Source organism: Pseudocercospora fijiensis, assembly GCF_000340215.1.
Source record: "Pseudocercospora fijiensis CIRAD86 unplaced genomic scaffold MYCFIscaffold_6, whole genome shotgun sequence".
Lineage (NCBI taxonomy): Eukaryota > Fungi > Ascomycota > Dothideomycetes > Mycosphaerellales > Mycosphaerellaceae > Pseudocercospora > Pseudocercospora fijiensis.
In genome coordinates, this window is record NW_006921537.1 from 4,784,315 (window position 1) to 4,799,054 (window position 14,740).

The 14,740-nt window shown below is 51.0% G+C and overlaps 5 protein-coding genes across 5 annotated transcripts; 4 read left to right on the forward strand and 1 right to left on the reverse strand.

The window, feature by feature from the left end:
- Positions 1-257: 257 nt before the first annotated feature.
- On the forward strand, positions 258-1,999 carry MYCFIDRAFT_155692 (COP9 CSN3 signalosome subunit 3; the record flags this gene model as incomplete). Its single annotated transcript, XM_007930511.1, has 1 exon — positions 258-1,999. The coding sequence occupies one exon, from the start codon at positions 258-260 to the stop codon at positions 1,707-1,709; it is 1,452 nt and encodes a 483-aa protein (XP_007928702.1). The 3' UTR covers positions 1,710-1,999.
- A 1,729-nt stretch (positions 2,000-3,728) lies between these two features.
- MYCFIDRAFT_211869 (uncharacterized protein) lies at positions 3,729-4,716 on the forward strand. Its single transcript, XM_007930512.1, has 2 exons — positions 3,729-3,762; positions 3,818-4,716. The coding sequence occupies exon 2, from the start codon at positions 4,360-4,362 to the stop codon at positions 4,687-4,689; it is 330 nt and encodes a 109-aa protein (XP_007928703.1). The 5' UTR covers positions 3,729-3,762; positions 3,818-4,359; the 3' UTR covers positions 4,690-4,716.
- A 91-nt stretch (positions 4,717-4,807) lies between these two features.
- On the forward strand, positions 4,808-5,719 carry MYCFIDRAFT_176820 (uncharacterized protein; the record flags this gene model as incomplete). Its single annotated transcript, XM_007930513.1, has 2 exons — positions 4,808-4,986; positions 5,038-5,719. The coding sequence occupies 2 exons, from the start codon at positions 4,808-4,810 to the stop codon at positions 5,717-5,719; spliced, it is 861 nt and encodes a 286-aa protein (XP_007928704.1).
- A 44-nt stretch (positions 5,720-5,763) lies between these two features.
- On the reverse strand, positions 5,764-9,651 carry MYCFIDRAFT_176821 (uncharacterized protein; the record flags this gene model as incomplete). The annotated part of the gene is made up of 5 exons (XM_007930514.1): positions 5,764-6,114; positions 6,151-6,221; positions 6,246-9,572; positions 9,600-9,622; positions 9,647-9,651. The coding sequence occupies 5 exons, from the start codon at positions 9,649-9,651 to the stop codon at positions 5,764-5,766; spliced, it is 3,777 nt and encodes a 1,258-aa protein (XP_007928705.1).
- A 25-nt stretch (positions 9,652-9,676) lies between these two features.
- On the forward strand, positions 9,677-11,134 carry MYCFIDRAFT_176822 (uncharacterized protein; the record flags this gene model as incomplete). Its single annotated transcript, XM_007930515.1, has 9 exons — positions 9,677-9,756; positions 9,791-10,162; positions 10,189-10,415; positions 10,442-10,483; positions 10,512-10,665; positions 10,696-10,866; positions 10,893-10,951; positions 10,986-10,992; positions 11,020-11,134. The coding sequence occupies 9 exons, from the start codon at positions 9,677-9,679 to the stop codon at positions 11,132-11,134; spliced, it is 1,227 nt and encodes a 408-aa protein (XP_007928706.1).
- Between the last annotated feature and the right edge of the window lie 3,606 nt (positions 11,135-14,740).

The following is a 14,740-nucleotide window of genomic DNA, read 5'->3' on the forward strand; positions in this document are numbered from 1 at the left end:
TGAATTGGTGCCTTGCGCTGGCGCGCTGCCCCACATTTTAGCTTTCTGCTACGCCGTCAAGCCGGCCCGACCACCATCACAAGCTCCATCATCGCCGTCTCTGGCTGCCTCACCGCAACAACATCTCTGCGACCCGATAGCCAACAGCTCACGCTTACCGCGCACAGTATAGAGCGTCGGTTGTATTGGAACCTCCGAGCATGGTATTCACCAACCGATGAACGCCACGCCACTCCGCACTTCCCATCGCGCTCAGTATGGCCGAGCTCGTGCAAACGCTGCTATCGTTTCCGCCGGACTCCAAGGAGCCGCTCACCCCTAAGCAGTACGACACCAAAATTAATCACTATCTGAAAGACCTCAGAAAGGTTCAGCCAGCGCAATGGACCAAGAAATATGAGAAGAAGGAACTCATCGAACTCCTCGACCCTTCCGTCAATTCCATTCCCTACATGATTAGCTTGACCGAACTGATCAAGGCCAACGCCAAGGACAAGAAGCGCATCGATCAGCTCGTATTCAATGCAGTCGGCTTTCTCACAACTTTCGATCCAATACAGGTTCGCTATGTGGGCAGCGAGTGGCGCGTGTTGCTGGACTGGACCATCGACTACCTGGGCAAACATCCGGCCGATGACGTGAGCTCCATCTCGACCGCCATCCTTCGCCTCGACCCAACGGCAGGTACCTTCACAAACAATCACCTCGCCTTCCTTGAACTGTGTTTGAAGCTTGGTGTACCCAGTCAGGCCATACCGATACTCGACCGCGACATCTACGCATATCCGCAGAAGCATTGGAAGATTGTGCCTGAAGAGCCTCCCAGCGAAGAGCATGAGCTGAGTAACGCATTCATAACGGAGAAGAGCGGATTCGCAGAGAAGCTCGATTCATCAGATGTGCTGCAGTACTACCTGCTTGGTGCGCAAGTCTACATTGCTGTGCGCAACTACAGCAGAGCGCGTCTCTTCCTCGAGTACATCCTCCTGGCGCCATCACAACAGCACGCCACCAGCGCTCTGCAAGTAGAAGCCTACAAGAGATGGCTGCTACTGGGCCTGCTCGCGGAAGGCAGGCAATACCCACAGCCGAAGACCCTCGATCAGACCACTCTTAAGAATGTGAAGGCCTGCTCTAGACCATACGAAGCTGTGACGGATGCCTTCTCTAAGCGTGAGAGTCAAAAGCTTGTTGCTGAAATTCAAACGGGTCAGGAGGTTTGGATGGAAGATGGTAACCTACGCTTTGTGAACGAAGTGGTAACCGCCCTTCAACGCTACCGCGTCATCGACTTGCAGAAGACTTATGCCGCGCTTCCTGTGACCAGAGTGGCATCACTACTCCAGGCGCAGCCGGGAGAAACATTTCAGCAACTTCAAGAAATGATTGGAGGCGGCTTCCTCAATGCCAGTGTCTCTGGTTCCGGCACCGACGCGATCCTCCGCTTCCACGATACGACATCGACCGCACCGACCGACATCGACCTCGCAGCACAAACCGAGCGAATACAGAATCTCGTGACCTTCATTCGCGATGCAGACCGCCGACTGCAGCTGACGAAAGAGTACGTCGAGCATCAGAAGCGCCAGAAGCATAGCGCAGGAGCAGACGGCGACCTAGCAGACGTGATGGATCTCACGTGGGATGCGCCAAACGCGTCCAACAACACGATTGATGACGATGGAGACGAGGATATCATGGCGTCCTAGCAGAGGAGGTACGTCTCCATACGTAGCAAAGCAGAATCTTCTGGATGAATCAGCAAGGGGAGCGAGCATGCTGGTCGTTCATTGCATGCTATTAGCGAGGAGTTGCATTGTATGGGCGGGTCAATAGGCGTAAGGAAGGAAGGTGACCGTGTGCACTGCTTACAGCGCGCATATGGAGAGAAGCACGCTAGGATGGCGAGCTCTGTGCGCTAAGAAACGGTCGCAAGCCAAGAAGTGCACATAGGTTAGCAGTCTGGGGATAGATATGGCTGACCCAGGCAGTCGTTTCTACCGTTTCTCCTTATCAGTGAGTGTTGGGTCGTTGGGTCGTTGGGTCCTGTTGAGGTAAGAGATTTCATCAATCCCACCGCTCGCTTCTAAATTCGGCTGCCGGCCCGACTCAGCCCTTCCCGTTGCCTGCCGTTTGAGTCAATGCATGGGCCACCGCGATAAAACGAAAAAGTGTTGTGCGACACTTCATTTTACATTCTCATCACATAAAAAACCAACACCTCTCGCATCGCGTCCTTCGCTTGCAATCTCGACCTCGATAACACGAAAATTCCAAACGACTTCCAACCAAGTCGACTACGACAATACGCCATCAAATCAACACACCAATCAGCTACTGCCAACAAAATGCCTTTCGCTAAGCAAGGTATGTTTTCGATGGGCGGAACGACTCATCGCAATCACTGACATATCTCTAGCATTCACTGCCGCTCGCCGCACCATCACCACCCAGGCAATGCCAACGGCTACGAAATCACCAGTTACTACCAAGCTTGCAGTCAAGGCTGTTGCTACCGGAGCTGGAGCTTTCGTCGCTTACGATGCTGTCACCAAGGAGCAGATGGAGTGGAGCTGGAAGAAGAATTGAGTTTCAATCCGAGCGATGAAGAGTATTCCACAGCTTCTGCGAATCGATGGGTTTAGCGATGGCGTCATGGGAATCGACACGGCATAGACGATAGACATATTAGAACTTGGGCATAGACGTTAGAATTACTGGCATCATGATAGGGAGGGGACTTCTGGTCGCTCGCAGGGTTTGATGATGAAAGAAGTGATTCGCGGTTGTGAAGCTTGAATCAAAGATCATTCACCACTTCACTCACTTCACATTCGAGCAAGGATTAGTTTTCCACGCTAGTGAAGCTTCAAAGCTGCACCGTTTGCTTGACTTGCATCAAAAGCGCGACACTGATCTGCGAGTTCCACATTTCATCGACACGAGACAACAGCGACAACTCACAGCGCTACAGAATATCAAACGCCGAAGGAAGCTATATCGACAAAACTCAAACTAAATACCAGTATCAAGTTCACAGTCGCCATCATGCTTCGCCACAACGCAACCAAGCGAGGTACGTCGCTGATATCAGGTACGATCTATCTGATTCTAACAACTTCACAGCATTTGCCACGACCTCCTTTCGCCCAACTCGACCACCAGTGAGCCGACCAGCCCTACTGTCGCCTCCACCCACTTCTCGAGTCGGTCCAGTCATACGACCTGCACCACCTGGCGCCAGTATGCAAATCCGCTATCACGGCACCTCTCGACGCCTGGCTCGCTTGAAAGACCAAGGCCCTTTCGGCGACGGCTTCATGGACATCGGATGTCGTGCGATCAAGGTTTTACTTGCTCTGGTCTTGGTGAACGTGGTGGTAGTTCCAATGTGGGATATCGAGAAGGATAGTACCAAGAAGGAGGCAAGTAGGGCCCAAGATGAGGGTGCAAAGGTGGCAATCAGCAAGTGAGCGATCATCAGAGCTTGAGTTGATGATGGACTTCGCGTGATGAGACATGGATTACGGGTGATGGGTCATGGTCATTGGATTCTGCGAACGCCTCGAAATAGGTTGGACTGATAACACCATCAGCTTTGGGCTTTAGTACTTTCGTTCACAATTTGCACATGAATGCCAAGAAATGCGCTTTCCGCAACATTTTCCGTTCGAGGTCCTTTTAATCTCGCTTAAACGTTGACCTCACTGCACCCATCTCTTTTCCAAGAACGCGTGTATTACTGCGCGACTACAATTCCAGGCAAGCAAGCCTCGCTGACTACGTTTTGAGTAGACCGCTGATGACCTATGTACAGTATGCCACCATCGCCAAGCTCGAAGATGAACAAGCGCTGCCGCTTACTCGAACTCGCCGCAGAGCTACGAAAACGGATCTACGAACACGGGCTCGTCGAAGAGCATTCCATTACGATCCACCGCAACAATATCGCTCAGCCAGGCTTGCTTCGCACCTGCCGCCAGATTCGCGAAGAAACTAGATCCATGTACTACTGTCGAAACAACTTCAGAATCGAAACCGGAGCATACGATGTCAGACCTGCAAAGATGTTCTTCAAGCAGCCCGAAGGCTTCTGGAGTAACTACGGCCAGTATCAAACAAGCCTGACCGTCTAGGTGATGTGGAATACGGCATTCGTCACTCGAGACCACCATGGATGGGATCGGGCTCTGAAGTGGTTGAAGGCTTACCATGAAAACGAAACTCCGCCATATCTTTGTCCACACAAAGACCATGGTGAAGGATTCTGCGAGGACTTTGCCGTCGCGTTTGACATGGTGAGAGCTATGGCGTGGAGTGGTATTGAAAAGGTGCTCGAGAAATACAGGGAAGTTGCCAATGAGGAGTATGAGGAGTATGAAGACTGGTCTTGATTCTTGGGATGATATGAGCTTCAGAGATACATGGACTTTGATAATCATCCTGCGATTGGAGCAGTGTTTCAAATCGGCCGAAGATGTTCTCCAGGCAAGGAATCTGGATGGGATCGGATCCAAACTTCCAAGTACTAAAGCCCTGAACAAAGCGCTGACAGCTATCGAGTTGCTGATCGCCATATCATGGGCTTCGGCATGTGGACTCATCCAATCTGTATCTGAGGCTTGGACGCCTTGCCCTCGACGCTCCCACCGACGAGAAGCTGGTGAGACTGCTTTGTCAATCACATAGTACCTATACTGACCCTCAAGAAGTTCCATATCTTCCTGGTCCGTGTTTATAGCATACCTTGTAATCGAGATCTCTGCCTGTATCAGCTTCATGCTCCTTGTGTCACATATGTACACATATGCGCCAAGAGCTGAAGAATGTTCTGATGTCACGGCGCTTTGTTCCCTTGGCGATGGAGCTCTCTAACCGTTGGAGAGTGGGCAGAACACTTTCGCATATACAACTCACCATGTTTCGCCTCTACCTCACGCTGTCAAGCATCTATTTCTGTCGGAACATCTGCTTCGCACAGATAATGTCAGGCATCGGCCGCACTTTAACATATACATGCAACTGACTTGCTCCTAGAACCGATCAAGTCATCGACTACCCCAACCCAACCGGCTTGACTCTCGAAATCGATGACCCTGAACTCGCGCCGGAAACTGGCTATGGATCAAGCTCCAGTCTCTTAATCAGATTCGACCCAGCACCCAGCGACTTCGCATGCTTCAACCTCGACGACATACCCGCAGATATAGCAGCAGCCAAAACCTCCGGGAGCAGTCTCAATGCCACCCTGTCAGAAAGAGGTACCTACAATTCACGTGCCAATTACTCTCTGATATCGTTCCACCAAGGCAGCCCGGCAGATGATAAAGACTTTAAGAAAGGTGTTGGCGTGTCAGTACTACAGATGTATGATGTCCAAAATTGTGCAAATGAGAGCTCTACACCATACATCTGGAATTGCGGATTTCCTGATGCATCTGAAGCAATATTTAACGCCGACCGGGTTCCGGAGTTTCTCAATCAGGAACGCAACATCAGAAGAAAGGGAAGAGAAATGCGTTCGAGCTGGCATAGAGAAAGGCACGCCTTGGAGAGGGATATCCAACGAATTGACAGCATCACAACGCCTGTCGCCCCTCCTCATCATAATCGCCGCAGCCTTGGTCCTCCTACAAATCATCTGATCAAACATCAATCAGCATCATTCGACCCAGCTATCCACCAATTCTCTCTCATCTCACCTCAACGCCCCCGGTAATAACATGACCTCCATACTTGCCATCATAACAAAATTCGAAGCCGTCACTGCAAATCCGGCTGGGCCACAAGCCACCAAGCAATCGTATTGAAAGTAGCACAGGTTTGGGCTCCCACAGAGATTTGGGGTTGAGACCGTGATTCTTTCTTCGGAGCAGCCGCCGAAGGTCTTTTGAATAGCTGCTGATGCTGTGGTCCAGAGGAGCAAGCAGATGAGGCTCCATGGCGGTGGTGTGCCGGAGCACTGGGTGACTGGAAATTATGCAACCACCAGATTCTTATGGGGCCGCGAGCTTCTGCCAGCATTCTGTCTGGATGTTGTGGAAATGTCATGTGAAGGTGAAACAGGATCGAGTTGATTCTGTTCTCTGGTCCGCTGAGCTTCTGCTGGGATTGCTGAAGTCATTCGACTCTCCCAGATCTTCTACGTACGGCTAAATAGTCATGTTGTCGGGCGCCCAGTGAGCTAGCCAACACGTTGATTGTAACGTCATATGCAAAGGCTCATTCATAATCCTCATCATCACCTGCAGAATCAGCTGAGTCGCCGTCCGAGCCGGGCTCGTTCTTTACCACAACCTTTTCGTCCTGTGCCTCTTCATCCCATCCAGCATCTTCGTCTACATCAACATCATCGTCATCGTCACTATCTTCGTTGTCCTCATCGTCCGAAAACGCCCAAAGTTTCTCCAGCCGGGCATCAAAGTCGTCTGCATTGAGGAGAGGTACATTATCGTGATGGTCCAAATCCGACATACGCTGTTCGTCTGCAGCCGCGTTCTTTTGATGCTCCCTCGGACCTGAAGGTGCATCGGCAGCGGCATCGTTTCCATTTTTCAGAACCTCCTCTTGAATTTCGGGAACGACTTGTGTGGCTTTATGCTCGTTCTCGTCTGCAGCATCATTTTCAGAAGGAATCAATGCTGTGTCGGCTATCTCTACGTCCGGTGCTGGACTTTCGTTTTCGTCTGAATCCGAAATCATGTCCTTGGAGACATTATTGTCAGCTGTATTGAGCTTTCGCGAGCCATACTTGACCCTTCTGTCCTTCTTGACCTTGTCCAACTCCTCCTTGGATGCGCCAATAAGCTCAGGCCGGTATTTGCGAGTTAGATTCTTCAACTTGTTACCATACGTCTTCTCAAGCCACGCAGCGAGAACCAGTGCCTTAGCGGGAATGGTCCTTGCCTTCTCAAGCTTCCGCTTCAGCTTTGGTTCCTTTGCTACCCACTGTTCCATTGCATCCTCAAATGCAGCTCTGCGTAAAGCAGATGGCGCGCAGAAGACGCTGAATCGGCTTTGCATGTTCTTGCTGCTGACAATCGACCAGAGTACATTCTTCTCGTCGTGGAACTTCCGATCATGATCCTTGAAAGCCGTGTGAATCTCGACGAAGGCGTCGTAGTAATCACCAATTTCGAAGGACTTCGTGACAGTGTTCCGTGCAAGCCTCATCTTCTCGGCTTCTTTCTTATCTTCGCTAGGTCCAGAAATCGTATGTTGATTCACGCGCGTCGTGGAGCTAGCGCCGAGGCCCATCAATGCTGCTTCATTTTTGGCCCTTCTGGTCTTCAGCTTGCCGTACTTCTCGTGGCATCGTTTGCCCGTCCGTTTGCCGTGAAGCTTTTGCGCGACGACCGTCCAATTTAACAAAGCTTCCAGTCTGTCGCGGTTGTTGGAGGTGCTGGTGTCAGTAATGCTGGTCTTGATTGCATCAATGCATTCCTCGACTGCTGCCAGAAGCTCTTCTTCCTCGTCTACAGTCCAGGGCCCTGTGACAGCGTTCTCGTGCTGGAGCTGTAATCGCCATCGATCTCTGCAATCCGCCCCAGTGCGTCCCACAAGATCGCCTATCTGGGACCACTGACCAGGATGACTTGTATGGGCGGCACGTAGCGCTTGATCTTGCTCGGCTGTCCATGGGCCACGCTCCATTCCATGAAACCGTCGCTCTGCGAATTTGCGTATTGAGTCTTTTGTGCGTCGCGGGAAGGCCTCAAACATGTCTGCCTTGAAAGTGCCGCAGTTTCGCCAATTCTTGATCTGAGCTATGAGTTCAGCTTCAGATAGGCCCTCCTGTCGCATCACCTCTGCAAAGATGCCGTCGGCAATATCTTTCTCTTCCTGCGAAAATGGGCCCTTGATCATCTCATTGCCTGACCTGCCTGCATTGGAGCCTGTATCGTCCTTGGACTGTTTCTTCTTCTTCTTCTTCATCTTCTCCTTCTTCTTTGCCTCGCTCTTTCTCTTGGCTGTCGGCGGCTCGTCGTCATCACCGTCATCAGACTCTTTTTCCGGCGCTGCATTCATCTCCGACTCCCTGCGCTGCCTTCTCGCTTCCTTGCGTGCAGCTTTGGTAGTCGTTGACGCAGAATTGGCGCTTTCCGGCGCGACAGAACTACCGTCGAGCTGGTAGTCCTCGTCATCATCTGCACGTAACACTGACTTGCGTTTCCGCTTCTTCGAAGATCCTTGGTGTATTTCCAACTGCTCCGGAGGAACAGGAGACTCTTCGTTCTGGCTAGCGAGCCAGTCCGACACATGCTCACTCGTGCCACGAGTAGCATTCTCGTTGGGCCCTTCTTCCGCCTGTTGTACGACGGGTTGGGACTTGCGCGTTTCGGTTATCTCTTTTCCTGAATCCGGGGCAGTCGGGATGTGTGCATGCGGCAATGCTCGCATCAGATCTTCTCTAACTAGAACTTGGAGAAGAGCGTCACGTGTGACCGAAATGCTCTGTTTTCTAGCTTCGGACTCAAGATCTGCTCGACTTTGCTGCTCTGCGTCAAGCTTCGGCCTCTTGAACTTGTGCCCAGGTTGCGCCAATTTGAGGTACTTGGCACCGTCTTTGCCGTTCTTCCACTTCGCTTTGCCGGCATAGACCAGTTCCTCCTCTTCCCACTTCTTGATCTGGAGGCGAAGCGCATTCCTTGCCTTGAGCCGCTGTAGGTCCTCCTGGTCAATCTCGCCATCACTGCGTTCTAGCTCCATGTCCTCGTTAGTCAGTGTTCGTTCCGCAACCTTGCTCTCCAACAAGGTGTGGTCGACCACTGCGTCAGGCGGATTCGCACTCGCTTGTGTGCTTCCGCCTAATTGCTCAGGCGGTTCATGCTCTTCCTCAACATCATTTATTTTCCTTCTGCGGGAAGGCTTTGATGAGCCAGCCTCAGCATGGAGAGATACTTCCGCATTCTCCACCGCATCTGCGCCAGCTGTTGCCTGCTCAGGTTCTGTAACTCTCTTCCGCTTTTTCACCTTCGCTTTCGTCAATTCCACTATAATTGGCTCATGGACAGGCTTCTCCTGATTATCTTCGGGTCTCTCGTCTGACCTGTTAAGATCCTTGGCCGGCCGGCCTCGTTTCTTAGCAGGAGCGTCAGATTTAGAATGCATGACTGGGACATCAAGTTGCTTCGCCTTGGCAGGGCTTTTGGGAAGCTGTACACATGCCATCTTAGGCGCTACTTCAGGCTCTGCTTCGGTCTCCTGAGCAGTCTTGCGCTTCTTCCGCGGCCGCGCACGCTCTTTCTCAGCTACTGGGTCTGCTGTGTCCGTGGCGTTCTTGATGTCGTCGAGTTTGACGTCGTCGCGTAACTCGGCAGCGCGTGTTCTGCGTTTCGGTCTCGCAGTCACAGTCGCAGTCGCATCTCCCTTCGCGATGTCGCTGGTCGCGCTAATCTTCGTGGTGGGTTTCTTGGCAGATGCATATACCGATTCTTCCAAATCGCGTGCCAGTGCGCGGCTCGCGCTTGTGTGGACACTTGCAGCGGGCGAGGGCGAGCGTGCGAGTTGTGCGTCAGGCTGCGTTCGCGGCACTTGATCGATTTGAGAGGACGTCTGGCCCATGGCGGCACCTCAAACATTCACATGCTGACTTTCACATGCTGATATCGCGTCAAACATGCTGTCGCAGAGTGCAGTGCCTCACCTCATCCAACAACAAGCTCTCGTTTGGCATATGCAGGGATCGCCGCCAGAAGCTGCCGGGAACCGAGTGGTCACGGCAGCATCCGGCAAGGCGCGACTTCAATGCTGCAGGTGCTCGATCAGCAGCAACACATGGTCAGCTCAGCATTCCCCGGCGCTCTGGCACACTTCGCATTTCCCAGCCCCCCCCATACCACCGCCACCACCACCACCACCACCACCACCACGACGCTCGCTCCCATACCCCACCCCCGTGTCTCACACCCAACCTGGCCCGCATTCCTGAAGCACGCGACGAACCAGGCCCCCGGGACTCGCAGGAGAACCTTGTTGAGCTCCGCTTCAGAATGGCCACCGTCGAAGATGCAGATATGCACTACGACGCCCACGGCCACGGGCCCGCGCCTGGAGAGACCGCAGAGCAGCACGCGGCACACGCCTACTTCGAACCCATCCGGCATTGGGGACTGGGCAGAAAACAGGAAGCCATCCTCTTCTACGGCTTTGCTATCCCCTCGTGCTGCTTTGCAATCGCTGCGGCAGTGATAGGTTCTTACGACAGGACGACTTCCCACGCATTCACCGCCACCGCCACCGTCTGGCTCGTGTTATGGGCGACTGCCTGGCTTCAGACCGCCGTGCTCATGGTGCAGCGAGCAAGCTGGACGAGAGACGAAGCAAACCTGAAGGACCGGAAGCAGTATCTCTACTTGTCTGTGAGATTACAGAGACTGATGATTGTGCGTCGATGAACTTTTGGCGGCCCGGCAGTGGCACTCGCTAATGCTGGCCCTAGATCAATGCGATAATATGCCTGCCCACCTTCATCCAAGCATATGTGCAACGAAGGAACTATGACGACACAGCATATTGGCTCGTTTTCCTGCTGTTCTTCATCTTCAATACCGTTGGCTGCGTCATGAACGCCTACAACAACATCACCTGGGAGTGTGATCGCTTACATTATGAGGAGGGTGAGCCGGCCATGAAGCATACTCGACTTGCAATTCTTGGTATTCCGTCATGACATCTGAGCGCCGGTCGCGTCAGAACTGTCACGGGCAGCTTTTTGGGCGCTGAATCACGATTTTTGATACACTCTTCTAACGCATGTACATATGGGTATGACAGACCAATGATTGAATGCTTAATAAACAACTCGACTTTTTCCAGCTGTCCTGAAAATCCAGAAGCTCTTTCCAGGGCCGCCCTAAGAATTCCGTGACCTCACCGAAGGCGGCAAGGAGGACTGACCTGTTCAGGTCTGCTTCTGTATCCCTCACACGACAGGCCTCGCTTCCTCTCAGTACTAGGTAAGGTCAGGTTTGTGCTATATGTAGCGCTCGCGTGTTTTAGGAGGAAATGACACCCGAGGTCGAATCAACTAACAAACGGCCCAACCTTGTTCCGGCCTCGTCTCGTTTCAGCACAACTTGGGAATCTTTATTATTCACTCGAAGTCCTCAAATGCTATTATTATCATTACTAATCATCTCAACCTACTCTGCGATCCTATTCAAGCAGCCCGTAGCGTCTACCAATGCTGTGTCAAATGGCCATTATTCTTGAGCTCTTCCAGTCGCTATCGATATGCTTGGATCACAGCACACATGCTACTCTACAACAGTGATGGCTTCTGGAGCGCAATGACCTCTCAATTGGCATACTGACAACGGCTTTGTCTGAAGAAGCAAGTTCCTTATTATTGCACAGGAGACCTCACCACATTCCCAGAAATCAGCTGACAGATGGACTCGTGACTTGTGTCCTTTGACCGAACGGCGGCCTCAGGAAATTAATCAATTTGTGACACATGAATTTCTTGCAGTTATCCCAAGTCGTGCCGATCACCTCCCAAAAGGCAAGTCAAGCGACCGCGTCGAGTTGCATGCATGAAAAGGGCGAGCCAGCTTATCAGTCTTGATGCTGTGCTTTAAGTTAGTCAAACAGCCTCGTCTCAGCCTGGCGCAATATACACACTTCTCTCGTCTTCTATGTCGTGCTTCGTCAATCACAGCACAGCATATTCTTCATGCAAGTGCTCATCTCGGCTGTAGGTCGACACGTCGAAGGTTGAGATTTGTTTTGCATCCCGGCTTATTGCAAAGCGCAGCTGGTATGGATGGCCCTGTTCCAGTTTCCTTCTTGGGCGGTGTCCCAAATGAGAGAACGAATTGTCCAATCACTACCCTACCTTGTCACGTGCGTGCCATCCGACCAGCTGATCTATTGGTATGAAGTCTTGAAAGCTTCGACAAGCACCCCAGAACTTCCAGGGCAGAGTTCCAGGTGACAGCTGGACGAACTGTCGTGATGAAAGGGACCCCAAGATTTGACAATGTCCAGCCCAAGTCTAACAGGAGATGCACGGTCCACGGAAGTCGTGGATGCATGCGACCGAGGCCTTGTTGGTCGAGTTGGTCCAGTTGCTACATCATACATGGGACAGGCAGGAGGTTGGTTGAGTAGTACGTATATAGAAAAGGTCCACGTATACTGACCAAGAAGTCAAATTCGAGGTAGCTCCAGCGCACCCTGAGGGTTCCGTGCGACCCTGCAAAGTGCCCTAGAACCAGCTAAATTAGTGTACAAAACGGGGTACTGTAAACACCCCTTGTGCAACCCAATTACCTCGGATTTCCACCGTTCCGAACAGCCGTAATCGCTCGAAAACGACTAAGTCCACGCCTGCACCTTAGCACCACCACTTCCACCGCTCAGAAGCGACAACCTCTCCTTAGATCCGTCGTTTTGGTAGTCCAATTGGTGTAGGAGATAGCGTACGAGAGGATTGATCTATCCGGTGCGGTTTAGGTAGTGCACCTGCGTGTAACCTTCTACGAGCGCGTTTCGAAGGTGTTACAGGCTCACTAATTGAAGGCTTCTAACGACGAGGTTTATAAGAGCCACCTGATAGCTGCAGTAGATCAATTGAAGTGTCTTCACTAGGTGACTATACAGGTAATGAATACTAAGCTGTAGATAGTGCCGAAGAAGGTGGCGGCTCTGTAGAAGGTAGTGGCTCTATAGAAGGTAGAGGTGGAGGTTGGCGTAGTGGAAACAGCTCACTTAGTGATAGCAAATCGTCTGGTGAGGATTGATGCCTTAATGCCTCGTCGTTATCGTGTTGATCACTTTTGCTAGCGTCTTTTAGCAAAGATAGCGGCAATCGACTGCTCTCGAGTCGACTAGCTTCAAGTAGTATAGATTGTAGAAGGTCTGTATCGCATAGGCCTTGGAAGAAGTCCTCGTCGCTTACATAAGGCGCATTATTGTCGGTGAGGTCGGAGAGGTTTATATCGGCGTCGTTGTTGCTGTCTACAACGACTAGAGTGAAGTTAACGTTGTTAATAATATTGTACTTATTAACTGGACCGTAGACAGGCAGCGCACTGCTATTAACGACAATAAATAGCCGCCGCGGAGCCTCGTCGGCGGCTGAAGGTGCTAGAGTTAGCGGTGCTAGCGGTGCTAGCGGTTGTTTGAAGACTGGTTGTTGTAATGGCCTATCGTCGACTGCTAAGCGCTACTTAGCTTCACGACGAGGTGTCAAATAGGCCTGCGGAGCGCCCTTGTTAAGCCATTCTTGTATGTGAATGTCTATTACTAATTGAGCTATATTGCCGTAGTGCGTCACCTACTAAAGCAAGGCTTCATACTGCTGTTCATCGTTCAGCTTAGAAGCCTAGCTGTTGTAGAAGCGGAAGAAGGTCTATGTAATCCCTTCTTATATAGAATAGAAGTATTCCTTTACTGCACGGAGCTTGTAGATACTAGGTCCTTTGTTAAGGTCGACAAGCTGTCTAGTAGTAGATCGATAGTCGTCGTCGTTGTAGTTAAGAATTAGCTTGCTATTATACTAGTCTGGATAGATGAGGTTACTGTTAGGTCCTTGGAAGCGACTAATATAGAGCCTGCAGCGCTAAGGAGTTAGACGGCTCGTTCTATCGATATGGAAGCGCTATATATGCTTGCAAGGAAGGTGATAGCTATACTAGAAGTAGCAGAAGCATTTAGTGTAAGCAGTCTCGTCTATAGTAGGTAGGTACATCCGCTATATAGGCTTGCCATTCTCGCGGTCCTTGTAAGCCTGTATAAGCTCATCGGCCATCTTCTTCTGTATAGAAAGCGGCAAATTCTTAAAGGATAGACAGCATTCTTCCTTCTAAAGCGGAAGCCAGCCCTAACCGTCGATTTAGCCATTTTGAACCGCGCGCTCGTAGATGTAATTATCGAGGTAAATTAGGTGCATTACTAAGCCTAGAAATGGTTAGTGAATAGCATAGTTGTTAGTAGAAAGAATATAGAAGGAAGATAGTCGATGAATCTCGAAGCCGTTCTAAGGAATGCGGCCGTGCCGAGAAATACATTTTCATGTAGAATTCCGACTGCACCGTAGGAATAGGAAGAATACGCACCTCTCAAGCTCCATTAGCGCATCCAACGCTTATCTCGGCGCTTCAAGTATGCGTGATAGCCCTCTAGTAGTAACGTTGTTCGAATAGCTATTAAAAGGGGATCTCCGAGCCTTGCCTAAGTCGCCTATCGATCGCTCTATAAAGCCGGCCAGTTGTTGCGGAGGTATTCTAGCTTCTTCTTCGCCTTCTCGAGCTTAGTAGCCGCTCGTTCAATAAAGTGATAGCACTCGTCTTGGTCTCTAGCAATAAACATAGCATTAGACATAGCCTTGAGCGCTAGTAGATGCTTCTTAAACCGCCGTTTAAAGGTCTTAACAACATGGCGTTAGCAAAGCCGCTATTGAATACAGCAATCGCTGAGCGCTTAGTTGATAGCACGTTGCTCACTAGCCGAGTCGTCTGTAATAGACCAAAGTAGTATCCAGTCAGACTGCTTAAAGAGGTCGTCAGGTCCTTTGCTTACGTGTATTCGCTAGTGGAAGTGTTGCCTTCTGCCGTCGCTATTATAAGAGCGGATTTTGACCTGGAAGTCAGTTTTAGCTATTGAACGAAGGGCTCTTATTGCCGCCTCAATAAGGTGCGCCTACTTACAAGACAGAAGCATATAGCCAGCCGGAAGCCACTCGAGATACTGATTGCGGACGTGGACCGTAAACAATAGCTAGAGAGGCTTATTA